At 61.2% G+C, this 14,283-nt stretch overlaps 2 protein-coding genes across 7 annotated transcripts; both read right to left on the bottom strand.

Annotated features, from left to right (window-relative positions):
* Window positions 1-13: 13 nt before the first annotated feature.
* Window positions 14-6,685, bottom strand: LOC125440670 (endothelial zinc finger protein induced by tumor necrosis factor alpha-like). The gene is made up of 3 exons (XM_048510530.1): window positions 6,623-6,685; window positions 2,249-3,035; window positions 14-1,037 (listed from the first exon to the last, which is right to left on the bottom strand). The coding sequence occupies exons 1-3, from the start codon at window positions 6,683-6,685 to the stop codon at window positions 148-150; spliced, it is 1,740 nt and encodes a 579-aa protein (XP_048366487.1). The 3' UTR covers window positions 14-147.
* Window positions 5,925-13,415, bottom strand: ZNF775 (zinc finger protein 775). 6 transcript variants are annotated; one of them, XM_048510744.1, is made up of 4 exons: window positions 13,303-13,390; window positions 11,972-12,241; window positions 10,339-10,437; window positions 5,925-8,498 (listed from the first exon to the last, which is right to left on the bottom strand). In XM_048510744.1, the coding sequence occupies exon 4, from the start codon at window positions 8,496-8,498 to the stop codon at window positions 6,843-6,845; it is 1,656 nt and encodes a 551-aa protein (XP_048366701.1). In that variant the 5' UTR covers window positions 10,339-10,437; window positions 11,972-12,241; window positions 13,303-13,390; the 3' UTR covers window positions 5,925-6,842. The 6 variants fall into 6 exon arrangements, with proteins under 6 accessions (XP_048366701.1, XP_048366700.1, XP_048366704.1 ...); XM_048510743.1 differs by lacking the exon at window positions 13,303-13,390 and adding an exon at window positions 13,023-13,281; XM_048510747.1 differs by lacking the exon at window positions 13,303-13,390 and adding an exon at window positions 13,023-13,281 and having other exon boundaries at window positions 12,121-12,241.
* Window positions 13,416-14,283: the final 868 nt, after the last annotated feature.

The raw sequence follows: 14,283 nt of genomic DNA, 5'->3' as shown, positions 1-14,283 counted from the left end.
GGGGGTCTCCCATTCTTCAAGTATACACCCAGGATGCCCCCCCCTCCCGCAGAGCCGCCTGGCGCTCCCCGTCCCCAGAGGCCTTTGGCCTGCAGCAGAAGGAGGCTCTTCCCCCAGCAACCGCTTCCGCAGCGCATCCAGTCCCGCTCAGCTGAGCATCTCCTCTCCCGGGTGGCTCCTCCGGTGCGTGGCCAGGCTGCCCTTCTGGGCAAAAGACTTCCCACACGTCAGACAGTGGAAAGGAGCGTCGGCCCCCTCCTTCTGGCCAAAGCGCCTCCTGCCCTCCTCGCGCTGCCCCGGCCGGCCCCCCTGGAGGATTCGCTGGTGGCCGCCCTTGCAGCCGAGGTCTTCCCCACACTCCCGGCCCGCAAAAGCCGCCCCATTCCGGTGGGGCTTCTCTGGGTGCTTGACCCGGAACGGCCTCTGCAGGAAGGTCTCCGCGCAGTCGCTTTCCGAGCGGGGCCTCTCCCTGCCGTGTGTCGTCCGCGAAGGGACCGCGCTGGTCTCCTGCTTCTCCTCGGCAGCCCCCCCACAGTCCCCTTTCTGGTGGGCCAGGAGAAGCCGCTGCTCCCGGAAGCTCTTCCCACAGACGGCGCAGGGAAAGGGCTTCTCCGCTGTGGGGGCTGGGGTGGCCGTGGCGTGGACCCGTTGGTGCGTCAGCAGGTTCTGCTTGAGGCTGAAGCGCTTCCCGCAGACGCCGCAGCCGAAGGGCTTCTCGCCGGTGTGGATGCGCTGGTGGATGATGAGGTTGTGCTTGAGGCTGAACCCCCGGCCGCACTCCGGGCAGAGGAAGGCCCGCTCGCCGGGGTGCTGCTGCTTCTGGTGCCGCAGGAGGCCCAGCGGCTGGCGGAAGCTCTCCCCGCACACCAGGCACTTGTGCTCCTCTTCCTCCACCTGGCTGTGGATGACCAGGGCGTTCTCGTCCCCCGAGCTCTCTTCCCAGGCGGGGAACAGGAAGGGCCTTTCTGCCGGTGGGGAGCCCTGCTGGGCCGGGGGGCCCTCTGGACCCGGCTCCCCTTCCATGGGCCGGCCGCCTCCTGCAGAGAAAGCACAGCGGGCACCTGTGAGCATGGCCAGCCAGCAAAGAGAAGCCGCCCCCCCCCCCCCCGCCTGGCCTCTCCGCTCCGAAGTCAAGCCCCGGACCAGGAACCAGGCCAGGCACTCCCCGCCCCCCCCGCCCCCATTCGCGCCCCCTTCAAGTTCTGCCTGCAGACTCAACTAGGAGCAGCGAAGGGCCCGGAAGCCCCAGGTCAGGTGCGGCAGGCAGGGCCGCTGGGCACAGAATACGCACAAGGAGGGGGCTGCTGGACCCAGGAAACCGACGCCGGCCGCAGGATCCGCACCCACGGCTCTGCAGTGCGGGGTTGGGGGAATGAGAGGCTCCTGCGCTGCCAGCTGCACCCAGGGGCACGCGGATGGGGCGCGCGCTTTCTCCCCCCCCTGCCCAGGAGCGCCACCCCCCGGCCCCAGCAGGCGTTCGCACAGACGCGGCGACACGAGGCGGAGCGACTCCGGTCCAGACACGCCGACTCCTGCCCGGGCCAGACCCGCAGCCGGGCTCGCTCCAGCCCCACGGAAGGCGGTGACGTCAGCGGAACGGCAGCCTCCGCTGCCCAGGCAGACTACGCGCCCCAGAATGCCGCGCGGCAGAGGCCCGGCAGGCCGCATGGCGCAGAGGCGCGGTGCCTCCTGGGGCCTGTAGTTTTTCGGCCGAGGGCACGGGTGAGCGCCCGGGGGCGCCACTGCAGCCTCTCCGGCACCGCCAGCTCACCCGTCCCGGGCAGGCAGCGCCCACCCTGCCCTCCCTCGGGCCGGGGCTGCTGGCAGGAAGGGGCGGCCGGCGGGGGCAGTCGTGACCCTCCCTCCCCCCCAACAGGCCGACCCCGGGGGAGCCCTTGGCCGCCTCTCCCGCTCCGAAGCGCCCCGCCGCTGCCGGCCCGGCCGGGGGACGCGACCCGCCCAAGGTCAGGCGGCCAGGCCGTGGCAGAAGTGCCTCCGTCGGGCTCGCTGGCCGGGCCGGCTCTCCTGCAGCAGCAGCAGCCGCCGCCACCCCTCCCCTCCGCGGGCCACGTGCGCTGGCCCGGCCCGCAGCGCCTGCAGCAGCGCTCCCCCGCGCCGCCTCCCGAACGGCGCCCCCGCCGCCCCTCCGGCCCGCACAGGGCTGCAGCGGCGACCACCGTCGAGGGGCTGCGGGAGGCGCCCGCCTCTCTCCCCGGCCCAGCTCCCGGGGGCTCCGGCCGCCACTCACCCGCCGCCGCCTGCTCGTCCGGGGCCGCGGTTGCTGCTGCTGCTGTTGCTGCTGTAGATACCGAGGCCGGCGCCAGCCCCGCGCGGGGCTTTGCGCGCTGCATGGCGGCCCAGGGCTGGGAGGCGCCGCTTCCTGCCCTTCGCCGCTCCGCCTCCTGGCGCCGGCCTTTCGCCTCGCCCTGCGCGCCTGGCCGCTTGCCCACGCCGTCGAGGAGCCCGGTGCGGTTCCGCAGGCTGACGCGCCTGGCTGGCCCGGAAGGAAGGCCCGGGCGGCGGCGGCGGGGCGGGAGCGCGCGCGTCCGTCCGTCGGCTCCCCCTCTTGGCAGCCAGGCCGCGCCCGGCACGGAAGTCTTTGATCCACGCTCTCTCTTGGAAGTCCTGGCTAGGCGGCCCCCGAGGCAGTCCGGCCAGGGGGGCAACGCAGCCGCGCCTCTTGCTTGCAGTAGCCCGGGGGAAGGCAGTGCTGTGCTCCCCCTCGGCCCTGAGGCTGCGCCAGGAGGAGCATCGGGCTGGGGGGGGGAGCCCCCCATCGCTTTATTGGGGAGCCGCTGGACTTTCCTCAGGCTGGGCCAAGCCAGGCCCCCTCCCGCCGGTGGTCTGGAGGCTCCTCGCCCTCCCAGCAGTGTTTCTTGACTCCCCCTCTCTGCAGGGCGTGGGGCGGCGCAGCTGGGTGGCTCGTGGGTCCCTTCCCGTGCCCGGGGCTGCCGTGGGCATCTCCATGGGTCACGCGTACCAGAAACCCCCAGTGGGGGGCCGGGCCGGGTCTGTGCTAGAGGGTCCGGTCGTTCCTGTCGTCGTTCGGGACAATTGAACACCGGGGGCTCAACTCATGCCAGCCGAACATAACAGACAGGGTGGCCTAGTGGTTAAGGGCAGGGGACTCTACTCTGCAGAACCAGGTTTGATTCCCCCGCTCCTCCACATGAAGCCTGCTGGGTGACCTTGGGCCAGTCCCAGTTCTCGAGTCCAGACTCTCTCAGCCCGGCCTGCCTCACAAGGTGTCTGTTGTGGGGAGAGGAAAGGAAGGAGTTTATGAGCCTCTTTGAGAGTCCTTATGGCTGAGAAAAGTGGGGATAAATCCAAACTCCTCTTCTTCTTCTTCTTCTTCATGTGACTTGGCCCTGTGGGAGTGGGCTGCCTTGGCTGGGAAGCCTGCAGAAGGTTTACCAGCCCAGACTAGGGGTGGCCTGACAGGGGGGGGCTCAAGAGGGCTGAGTGGGGAGGAGGCGGGGGGGGGGGGGGTTGTCTCATCTGATTGTTGAGCATCCCATTTTATTAGAGGGGTGTTGTGGGTTTTCTTCGGGCCAAGGTTCTGGCCATGTTCCAGCAGTAGCATTTTCTCCTTCGACATTTTGCTCGCATCTGTGGGCTACAGCCTTGGAAACTCTTAGTGACAGTCCCATTTTTTTATTGATTTCCTCGTACTCGATTCCAGAGGCTATCATCTGCCGCGGCATCCCTGGGAGGGGAGGAAGGTGCATTTGGCAAAAGAACACAGGTATGGAAAGGTGGGAGGACCAGAGGAAGAACATCAGACCCTTCCCAACCTGGCTCTGGTCCAGGCACACACACAAGGAGGAGGAGGGTGCAGGCTGGAAAAGGGGACTTGGCAAAATTAAGTCAGGATGTGTGCGCTTTCAGCTACAAAAGGCCTTTTGAAAATAGTCTGGTTTACCATGACGTGCAAATTTAATGCAAAGAAATAGTCTCTTAACACTGATTGTTGTGGGTTTTCCGGGCTGCGTGGCCGGAAACACAGTCACTGGACACAGTGTGTAACAGACTTCCCTCTGTGATAACACCTCTGGAGATGCCAGCCACAGATGCAGGTGAAACGTTAGGAACAAAATCCACCAGACCACGGCCACACAGCCCGGAAAACCCACCACAACCAGTTGAATCCGGCCGTGAAAGCCTTCCACAATACTCTTAACACTGACTCTTAACACAGGAGGTGGTGATGGCCACTAACCTGGATAGCTTTAAAAGGGGCTTGGACAGATTTATGGAGGAGAAGTCGATTTATGGCTACCAATCTTGACCCTCCTTGATCTGAGATTGCAAATGCCTTAACAGACCAGGTGCTCGGGAGCAGCAGCAGCAGCAGAAGGCCATTGCTTTCACATCCTGCACATGAGCTCTCAATGGCACCTGGTGGGCCACTGCGAGTAGCAGAGAGCTGGACTAGATGGACTCTGGTCTGATCCAGCAGGCTAGTTCTTATGTTCTTATGACCCCTGTATTAATTTATGAAGAGCTGTTTGCAGAGGTGTAGCAATAAACTAAGCTGCGCCTAAAAGCGCAATCTAATTTTCTGCTCTCTATATTCTCCTACTGCTTCCCCCCTTCCCACACTGACCTTACTTTCTTTCCTTTTTCAGAACTTTTTCGGGCTGCAAAAGGCCTGTTCTCAGTAAAAACAGTCTGATGGGAACTATACTTCCCAGGAGACCTTGTGAGCCGCAAAGTCTCCTGGGAACTGTAGTTCCTCAGGACATTTTTACTGCAAACAGGCCTTTTGCAGCCTGAAAAAGTTCTGAAAAAGGAAAGGAACTAACGTAAGTGTGGGAGGGGGGGCGCGGGGGAGCAGGGAAAGGGGGAGCGCCCCTGAGGGCTACTCTTCTTCACACACCCCCCAGGTGTGCGCAGCCTCGTGCACAGCACTCCCCCCTTGTCCCCTTTGTAGTTTCTCAACGACTGGCTGTTTTTCTTTGTAAAGAAAAATCTTTTTGGTCCCCAGACAGGGCAAAAGATCGAACACTTCTGAAGTCTCTTGAGGTGGGGGTGCAGGGACTGGAAAGTTCCCCCCTCCACCCAGCCATCACCTGATCCAGGTGACTTTACTCTTGAACTGGCCACTCAGTACTAATTCGCCCTTCCTCCTGGTTGCAGCAATGGATGGTTTTGTGGCACGGGCACCGCTGGGCAAAGGAGGGGGGAGCCTAAAGTGGGAAGGACCCCTGAAAAGATCCTGCCAGTCCTGATCCTGCCCCCCCCCACACACACACACACTCCCATCTACCCTCAGCTGCAGCCAGCAAGAGACACTATCTGGAAACATATGCATTATGCTGTCCAAAATCAGGCAATATATGATTTAAAGAGGTGTTGTTGAAGATGTTATTTGAAACAAGGAATGCATCGTGCTCTATATTCTAAGTAGTAATATACTGTGAAATAAATAGGAAATGTAACTCGGGGCGGGGGGCGCTGAGGCTTCATTAAAGCTCTCTTTAGTTCTAATTCAATCGGTTTTGGTGTGAATCAATGGTCACTTTTCCTCCCTAACTGCTGTTTTAAATCACTTTGATTAGGGATTGATTCTCCCAGAGGGGCACAGGAGACTCCAGGCTGGGGGTAGGAGTGGGGGGTGGGAAGCGCTGTTCAGTGGTGTCTGTGCTCAGCCCCCCCTCCCAATACAGTTGTCCTGAAGTCATCCAGAGAGGTTAGTTTAAGTAAAGTTTACAATTTTAGCATCACAGGTCTCTATTGAGGGGCTCCCACACACTCGTAAAAAACAGCCTCGTTTGCCTCGGGGGTGGGGGGAGAATACCGAGCCCCCTTTAATACAATTACTCTGCGTAACCCAGCTTGGGGCTCAGTGAGAAAGGTTGACTATAAGGTCAAGAAATAAGCCCCCTCCCTGGGGCACAGTTCCCAGGCACAGAAGACAGGGGCGTGTTACACGGATGTTTAATTCATCTCGTTTCTTCCAATAATAATCAATTTCATTCTACAGTCCAGTTCTCAAGTTACAAACACTCCCATGTTTAAATGCACTTAGATAACACCTCACACATTACGGATTCCAGGCTCATTTGGAAGTAAGAATTGACTGGTGCATGATATTGACAAGCCAAATGTACTTTCCGATAGGGCTTTCCGTTTAGCTTAATTATTTAATGCATTTGTAGACCTGCTTTTCTCCCAGATAACTACAACCAAGGCAGGTGACACTGACAAAAACCATACAAAACACAGGTCTTAAGAAGCACGCTCCCGTGGTCTCCCCTGTAAAGCAGGCGGGATGCCCGTGCGAGGCGGTTGTGCACCCCAGGCAGCAGCCTCGAGTCCACAGTACATCACGCAAGCCCCGCACCACATGGGAAAGGGGCTTGGTCCCCTGGAGTCACTCTCCAACCAGGCCCGTGTCTCTGTTTTAAGGGGGCTTAAGGTCACAGTCCAAGGCGTTTGAGGGAAAAGCACAGTTTTATGGCTCTGTCACAAGTCCCCAGAGCATCTCCCAAACGTTCACAGGTGAGGAATCAAGAGAAACCCCTTTTGAAGAGAGTTCCTTTTGAGGAGTCGAGTCTTCATGCCAAGGGGATGATTTGCACTTTGCTTGGGATGGAACCTCTTGTGGCACCTCAGTCACCCACAGGTGGCTTTCCGGGGGATACGGCTCAATCAACTCCACGGGGCGAGTCTTGCGCTGCATGCGCACACCCTCCAAGCCAGACGCTGACAGGATGGGCACGACAGGACTCCCCGATAAATCTTCTCAGAGTTGAGAAAAGGCAGAGCCCCGTCTTCCCGCTCCTCACCTCCGAACAGGCTCCCAAAAGGCAAAAATTGGCCATCCCACCAGCGCCTCCCTACGGCCCTTCCACCTTCACGGTCCGTGCCAGGCCCTGGCGGGACCCCTTCTGGTGCACCCGCTGGTGCTTGGTGAGGTGGTGCTTCTGGACAAAGCATTTCCCGCACTCTGCGCACGGGTAGGGCTTCTCCCCCGTGTGGTAGCGCTGGTGCCTCACCAGGTTGGGCTTCTGGCTGAAGCTCTTCCCGCACTCCCCGCACTGATAGGGCCTCTCCCCCGTGTGGATCCGCTGGTGGATCGTGAGCGCCGACCACGACACGAACCCCTTCCCACACTCGTTGCAGATGTAGTGCTTCTGCTCGGGGGCGGGCGGCTTGGGCACCTCTGGCTTCCAGAAGACCCCCTTCTTGGTTTGGGACAGAGCCTGCGGCCGGGTGCCGGGCTCCACAATCAGGACTGGCTGCCCATCCACGTCGCTCGGGTGGCTCAGGAGATCGGGTGGCCGGAAGGTCCTCTGGCCACTGGCCATCAGGGAACCCATCATGTCGTCCAGGCGTCCTGGCGGGCCAAGTGGCAGACACCCCTTCTCAGCCATCAGTTCCAGAGCCAGGAAGTCGGCCCCCACATGGCCAGCCCGCTGGTGCAGCGTGAGTGCCCCCTTAGTGGGGAAGTTCTGCCCACAGGCGTGGCACCGGAACCCCTTCTCCGCCAAGTGTGTGCGCTGGTGCTTCACCAGGTGCTGCTTCTGGGTGAAGCCTTTGCCGCATTCCGAGCACGAGTGCGGCCTCTCGCCACTGTGGTAGCGCAGGTGCCGCAGGAGGTTCGGCTTCTGGGTAAAGCTCTTCCCGCACTCGGTGCAGGGGAAGGGCTTCTCTCCGGTGTGGATGCGCTGGTGGATGCTGAGGGAGGACCACCAGGTGAAGCCCTTGCCGCACTCGCTGCAGATGAACTTCTTCACCCCCCGCCGCCGGCCTTTGGGCCGGGCCACCCAGCCGAGCCCCGCCTGGGCCTCCTCCCGCTGCCACGCCACCGTCTCCTTGTAGGCCTTCTTCAGCTCCCGGAAGGCCAGCTGGCGGTGGTGGGCGTGGGCCCGGTGGTGCAGCCGCAAGACCGCCTTGTTGCTGAAGCTGCGCTGGCACTCGGGGCAGGGGTGAGGGCTGGGCCGGGGCCGGGCGTGGGTGCGCTGGTGCTTGGCCAGGTGCTGCTTCTGCCGGAAGCTCCTCTCGCACCTGGAGCACTTGAAGGGCCGCTCCCCGGTGTGGTGGCGCTGGTGGCACAGGAGGTTGGGCTTCTGGCTGAAGTGCCGCCCGCAGGTGTGGCACCTGAAGGGCTTCTCGCCCGTGTGGGTCCGCTTGTGGATGTTCAAGGAGGACCTCCAGGCAAAACACTTCCCACATTCCTTGCAGGCAAAGTCAGCTTCCGCTGCACACAGCCTTGGGCTGGCCCTGCCCTCCCCAACTCGGAAGACCACCGCCTCGTCTCCCACCAAATCCCCCCCTGACTCCCCGGCGTCACAGAGGTCTCCCCTGCCAAAGACTTCTCCTTCCTCTAGTGAGACCCTCGCTGGGGCTGGCTGGATCTCCAACGCTTTGCGGAGTCGTGAAAAACTCCTCCGCCTCCCGACTCGCTGGCAGGTGGCGCCTCGCCTGGCGGGCTTTTCTGGGCCTCCGTTCTGCATCTCCTCTCTTCTTGATTTTAGCCAAGGGCGGGACATCTGTAAGATCAAAGCAGAAGCATTTTCAAAGGGGGCAAAAGGATCCCTTCGCAGTTTCTGACCTGGGATCTGAAGCAGCAGCCATGGCCACAGCTGGACTGGACCAGGCACTTGATCACCAAGCCCAACTACAGGAAGCTGACAAACGAGCAGCAGCAGCAGGGTGTAGTGGTTAGAGTGCTAGGTAACGGCAAAACCATTGCTTTGCTGTGCAATGCACCTTGGGCTGCTCCCAACCTACCCCCCAGCATGCTGAGAGGATAAAATGGAGGGAGAGGAGGGAGTCAGGTAGGCCACTCTGACTCCTGTGAAGAACAAGCAGGTTAAAAGTGACAGACAGATACGGGGCTGGAACTTGTGACTCCCGCCCCCTGAGGCGGCCCGACTGGTTCCCTTTTGCTCAGGCGGCCTCCAGTGGGGGGAAAAAACCCTTCGGTGGAAGGAGGTCTCTCTCTGCCAGGAGAAGCCCTCCTTCTCCACTGATGAAAGACAGGGTGGAATGGAGATCGAGGGTCCAGCCCACTGTTAAATCAAGCCCCGAAAAACCAGAGCTTTCCCATCTCACTGCATGTGTACATTGGCAAGTCACAGCTGACTTAGGGTGGCCCTGTGACAGAGGTGGTCTGCCATTGCCTGCCTCTGCACAGTGACCGTGGACTCCCCTGGTGGTCTCCCATCCAAGCACTCACCAGGGCCAACCCTGCTTAGCTTCTGAAACCTGATGAGATCAGGTTAGTCTGAGCCGTCCAGATCAGGGTGACTCCTGGCTTTCCCATGGGATTGTCCAGGCAAGAGAGATTCAGAGGTGGTTTTTCATCGCCTGCCTCTGTGTAGCAGCCCTGGATTTCCTGGGTAGTCTACCATCCAGCCTCTAGGTGGATTGAGTTCTGAAAGAACTGTAATTGGCTTCAAGTGGAGGAATCGGGCATCCCGGGTCTCCAGTCCAGCACACTTGACCATCACACTGCCCTGACTCTCTTTTTTCAATCTAGCCTTTCTGAGCATTCAGCCAGCGACCAGCATTCATTTGAACTCTTCAAGAGTTTCTGCTCAGGAGGAGAACAGCTAGATCTGACTCTAGGAGCCCCTCAGAGACCAACAAAGTTTGGGGGATGTCAACTTTCAACAGCCAAAGACAGGTCTCTTCGTCAACTACAAGTTGGAAAACCTTGTTCAAGTCTAACGGGCTCCTGGACTCAAGCTCTCTACTGTCGACCTCTGAAACTGCTCAAGGGAAGTTCACACATCCAGAGATAGGCTGTGCCTGGTGCCATGATGCCAGCACCTGTGGCAAAATGGTTCCCGGGGCTTACACAGAAACCAGCCTCTCTAAATACTGTGCTGAAGTTTCAACGGTACCACAATCAAGGTCAAGGCAGTACAGGCAGGAAAACAACGCTCCTCTGTTGCTCAATGCTGTTTTGTATTTCGACTCTGTCTCCAGCATTGCCTTGCCATGTTCCCGATGAAGATATCGCCTCCTCACAGCAGTTAGATTCTACGCAGTGACCTGCAAAAGCTGCAACAGGCTAATGAACCAACCTCCCCCTGCTGAGACAATATATTTTTAACGTCTCGCCCTGCCCTGGGGGACTCCTGGTCTCTGGATTGTGGCTTAAGCCTCCAGCGGTTCTCCTTGCATTGCTGGGTTAGGACAGAAGAGGGCAGTGAACAGATCCCAGATCCTGGATGCCTCCAGCGGAGGAAGGCACGGAAACGGATCTCCAAAGACCACGTGCCTGGCCCTGCCCCGAACACACAGACGCGTAACATGTAAAGCCCTTCGGAAAGCCCGGACTCGGAGAGCCAGCTGGTCTTTACTGCCCATCCAGCTACACACCTGCACCCATGTCCAGGAGGGTCTCCTTTGGTCCCAACTCTCTCAGGTTCCAGAGGCCGAGCTCTTCTATCGGTTCCATTTCCCATTACGCCAGATCCCCTGGTGAACAGAGACACAGGCGTCAACACGGAGGAGACTCCTCCACCTTCTCCCCGTCTCTTTAAGGCAGGAAAGAAACCCAGGGGAGGGGCCAGCCCAGAACATGCACCAGGAAAAAAGAGGTTTGAAGAGAGAGCTGCGTTTGCCTTCTCCTCAGCAGGCAGGAAACTGAAAATGAAAAGGCCTGTGGGGCTCCGTGAAAAACAGGGAATGCAAAGCTGTCGTGCCAGCATGAGCCTACACTCATGGAAGGACGCGTGTGAAGCGGACAGCCTGCATTTGCCAGGGGAATGAGAGCCAGCGTGGCCTAGCGGGTGGAGAGGGGGCCCAGGATCCCAGGCAACCGAGGCTGGAGTCCTCACTTCTCCCATGGAAGTTCGCTGGGTGACTTTGGGCCTATCGCAAACTCACCCACGGCCCCACTTCGCAGGACCGCTATTGTGAAAACATAGAGGAGGGGGAAATTATGCTCAACCAGGATTTAAAGGAACAGGTGCCAAAAAACACGAATGCTCATTAGAGGGATGCCTTGCTATGCAGACAGCTACCTTGCTTTTCCATCTGCTGCCCCCCCCCCCCCCCGCCCCATGAGCTCTGTTGCAGTGGGGACAGATCAAGTACCAAGCACAAGAAGGAGCGCCATGTTTTGCCCCGCTGACTCTTGGGCTGTGGGGCCTCTCTGCAGAAGACACCCAGAAGGGGGCAATCTTTTCAGCTTCAGTAGGACTGGGAGGGCAGGACGACCAGAAGCAGAGAACAGGAAGGGGAGAGAGCCAGGCAGGGCGGGCACAACCGTCGTCGCCAGGCGCCGCCTTGGCAGGCAGAAGGTCCCAGGAGGTTCAGTCCTGGCATCGCTCAGACACCACCAGCCAGTGACGTATAGATTTGGGGGGGCTCTGGGGGGCATGGCCACACCCCCACCCACCCCCGGTGGTGTGGCCACGCCCCAAGCCCCACCCTCAGGGCTTATAAGCAGCTCTCCAAGGCCAGGGATAGCAGACTCCCCTGCCCCCCCAGCTGGGCTCCCAGCCGGCAGCCCCTTCTGCCCTCCACTTTGGGCAGAGGCATAGCTAGGGAAAATGGAGCCCGGTGCAAAATCTGAATTTTGCACCACCACCCCCCCATGGGCAGCCGCTGCGATGCTGCAATCCACCCCCAAACAGCATCACTTTCAATGGTGTTTCAACTAGGGAGCCCAGATTCTCCTTTTAAATCCACCTTAAAGGGAGAATCTGGGGTCCCTAGTTAAACAACATTGAAAGTGATGCTGTTTGGGGGTGGATTCTCCCACACCCTGAAACAGCATCAATTTCAATGTTTAAACTGGGGACCTCAGATTCTCCCTTTAAGTCCATGCTGAAGGGGTTGGATTTAAAAGGAGAATCTGGGGAAATTTGGGGAGCGCCTGCTGTCAGAGGTGCAATTGTTAAGCTAGCAGCACCAAAGGGTATCTTTAGAAGACTCTCCTGATTATACCATCCAAGTTTGGTTCAGGGGGTCCAAAGTTATGGACCCTCGAAGGTGTAGCCCCCACCTTCTATTAGTTGGAAAGGATGGGGGATGGGGGCACCCCCTTTGGGAGTCCTGCTCCTGGCTGGCCACTTCCAGCGAAGACATCCAGGGTTCTGATCCTGAAAACCTCCTGGCTGAGGGTTCTTCAGCAAAGGATATGGGGGGTCCCACCTCTGACCCCTTTCACGCTGCTCTGGCTCGTGCCCAAGAAGCGCATGCCTTCCTTTGACACACTGCAATTGATGCTGCAGCCCTTCCAATACTGGCCCCTTCAGCCCCTTGAGAGCCAGCCCTGCAAGGAAGAGAATTCCAAAAGGTTCCTTACCCTTCTCGTACTACAGCAAGAAGGCATGAGGCACGTGGTTGCAGGTATGCCCCAGGCCCTCAGGCAGAAGCCAAAGGTGTGTGTGTGGGGTGTGTGTGTGTGTTTCTGTTTCTTACTTTGCCCCACCCCAAAAACAACAGATAGACCAGGGGTGTCAATCATATGGCCCAGGGGGCACATCCGGCCCCTTTAGGGGGCTAATCAAGGCTGCAAGCCAGTTGAGCCAACCCCTCCCTTATTCCCAATCTGACTGGGGGTGGGGGTTGCCTCAGCAGGCCAAATAGGGAAGGGGGGTGCCTCAGCTGGCTGATGAGACAGACCTCTGAAAGTGGCCAGCCCACCAGCACATGCACCCAGGCAAGGCAGCCACCCCCACCCCAGCGCCCGGGCCAACCAAGTGACAGCCCGGCCATGTCTGGTTCTCGTAACAGAGGAGTTTGACCCCGCCCCCCCGAGCCAGACCCCTCCGCCCCAATCCAAGGCAGCAAACAGGTGCGTGCGGGCCCTCTGCCGCGGCGTTGAAGCAGCGCGGCGGGGCGTCAGGTGGACAGGTGTGCAGGAGCCAGAAAGGACCCCTCGGCAGCAAGGAGCTCCTCGGAGCAACCCCCCCCCCCCCCCCCCGGGAGACTCGGCAACTTTCCCCATCTGCGGCCCCCAAGAGACCAGGCCTGGGCAGGCGCCCGGCTCCGCTTAGCCAGCCCGGACAGGCGGGCACGCAGTTCTCCCCCGCCACCCCGCGGAGCCTCACAGCGGCCGCCAGAACGACGTCCCTCTTCCCTTCTGCTTTTCCTCGCCACCACAGCCCTGCGAGGTGGGCCGAGCGGGGTGTTCCAGACCAGCCCAGGGTCGCCCCGTGAGCTTCCGCGGCAGGAGGGCGGATTCGAGCCGGGGTCGCCAAGGGCTGCAGCTGCGGCCACCGGGGAAGGGGGGGCGCCTCCAGAAAACGAACCCCCCGCCCGCCCGCCCCGACGGGCTGCTTAGCCCTCTCCGCCCCGCCCCGCCTCCCCTCCCGCTGCCGGGAGACCCACCGAAGGCGCCCCCCGCGGCGGACCCAGCGGCCGGGGAAGCTCCGCCAGCCGGGGCAGCAAAGGCCAGCCTCCCCTCGGCAGGTCCGCCTCCGCGATTGGCTGCGCCGACGGTCACTCCGGCAAAGAAGGGCGGAGCGAGCAGGGTCGTAGGGGGCACCGGCTGCCGCTGCCGCCGCCGCCTATTGGCTGCGCGCCCCCCCCCCTCCGCTGGGCCAGTGGGACTGGAGGAGGAGCGGGCCAATCGGGAGGCGGCGGGAGCACCTCGCCCCTCCTCCTCGGCCGCTCCTTAACCCTTGCGCTCCCACGGGCGGCGGACCAGTGGGGGCGGGGCCAAATGTCCAGCCGCGGCTCAGCGCCCCCTTCGCCGGAGACGCGAGAGGGAGGGGCCGAGTCCTGCTGCCCCGGCCTGCAGGTGGGAGGAGACCGCGGGCAGAACAGCAGCCTCGCAGGGTGGGCCTGCAGGGGACACCCCCCCTCCCGCCCGGCCCAAGGCAGTCCGGGGCAGCTCTGCACGTGCCTCCCTCTCGCCCGGATCGGCGGCGTCTCGAGGGCCCCTCCAGCCAGGCGCCCAGCCCCGCGGAGCCCACCTGCCTGGCGCGGGCGTGAGCTCAGGGCGGCCCCGCAAGCTTCCGCACCCACCGCCCGGGGATAAGGAGGCGGAGGAGCTGCCCCCCCCTCCCTGCAGCTGCGGGGCCCCGGGGGCTACTACCCTAGGCCAGGCCCGCCTCCCCCGTCGTCACCCAGCCGCCCTTGCGGGGAAGGGGAGCAGGAAGGGGGCCTCCTTGGCTCAGGGAGACCCTGGGGAAGCTCTGGGGCGTGGCAACAGGTGGGCTCCTTCTGCAGAGAGAGAGGGAGAGGTCTTCTGGCCAGGCCGAGGATTTCTGGCCCTGCTGGGAAGGAGGCACTCTGCTCTCCCTCAGAGGAGCTCTGGCTCCCGGGGCCCCGCTTCTCCCCACATCCGCTGGACTTCTCTCGAAGGGG

The sequence above is a fragment of the Sphaerodactylus townsendi genome, linkage group LG11 (assembly GCF_021028975.2).
Source record: "Sphaerodactylus townsendi isolate TG3544 linkage group LG11, MPM_Stown_v2.3, whole genome shotgun sequence".
NCBI classification, from domain to species: Eukaryota; Metazoa; Chordata; class Lepidosauria; order Squamata; family Sphaerodactylidae; genus Sphaerodactylus; species Sphaerodactylus townsendi.
This window is presented reverse-complemented; position numbering and strand designations above follow the sequence as displayed.

Bases quoted from the DNA above. Each gene is read 5' to 3' on its own strand.
- LOC125440670 (XM_048510530.1), bottom strand. From the start codon at position 6,685: ATGCAGCGCAAGACTCGCCCCGTGGAGTTGATTGAGCCGTATCCCCCG. The intron at 3,036-6,622 runs GTGACTGAGGTG...GAACGACGACAG, and splicing joins CCCCGGAAAGCCACCTGTGG to GAACGACCGGACCCTCTAGC. The intron at 1,038-2,248 runs GTGAGTGGCGGC...CTTTCTCTGCAG, and splicing joins GGACGAGCAGGCGGCGGCGG to GAGGCGGCCGGCCCATGGAA.
- ZNF775 (XM_048510745.1), bottom strand. From the start codon at position 8,498: ATGTCCCGCCCTTGGCTAAAATCAAGAAGAGAGGAGATGCAGAACGGA.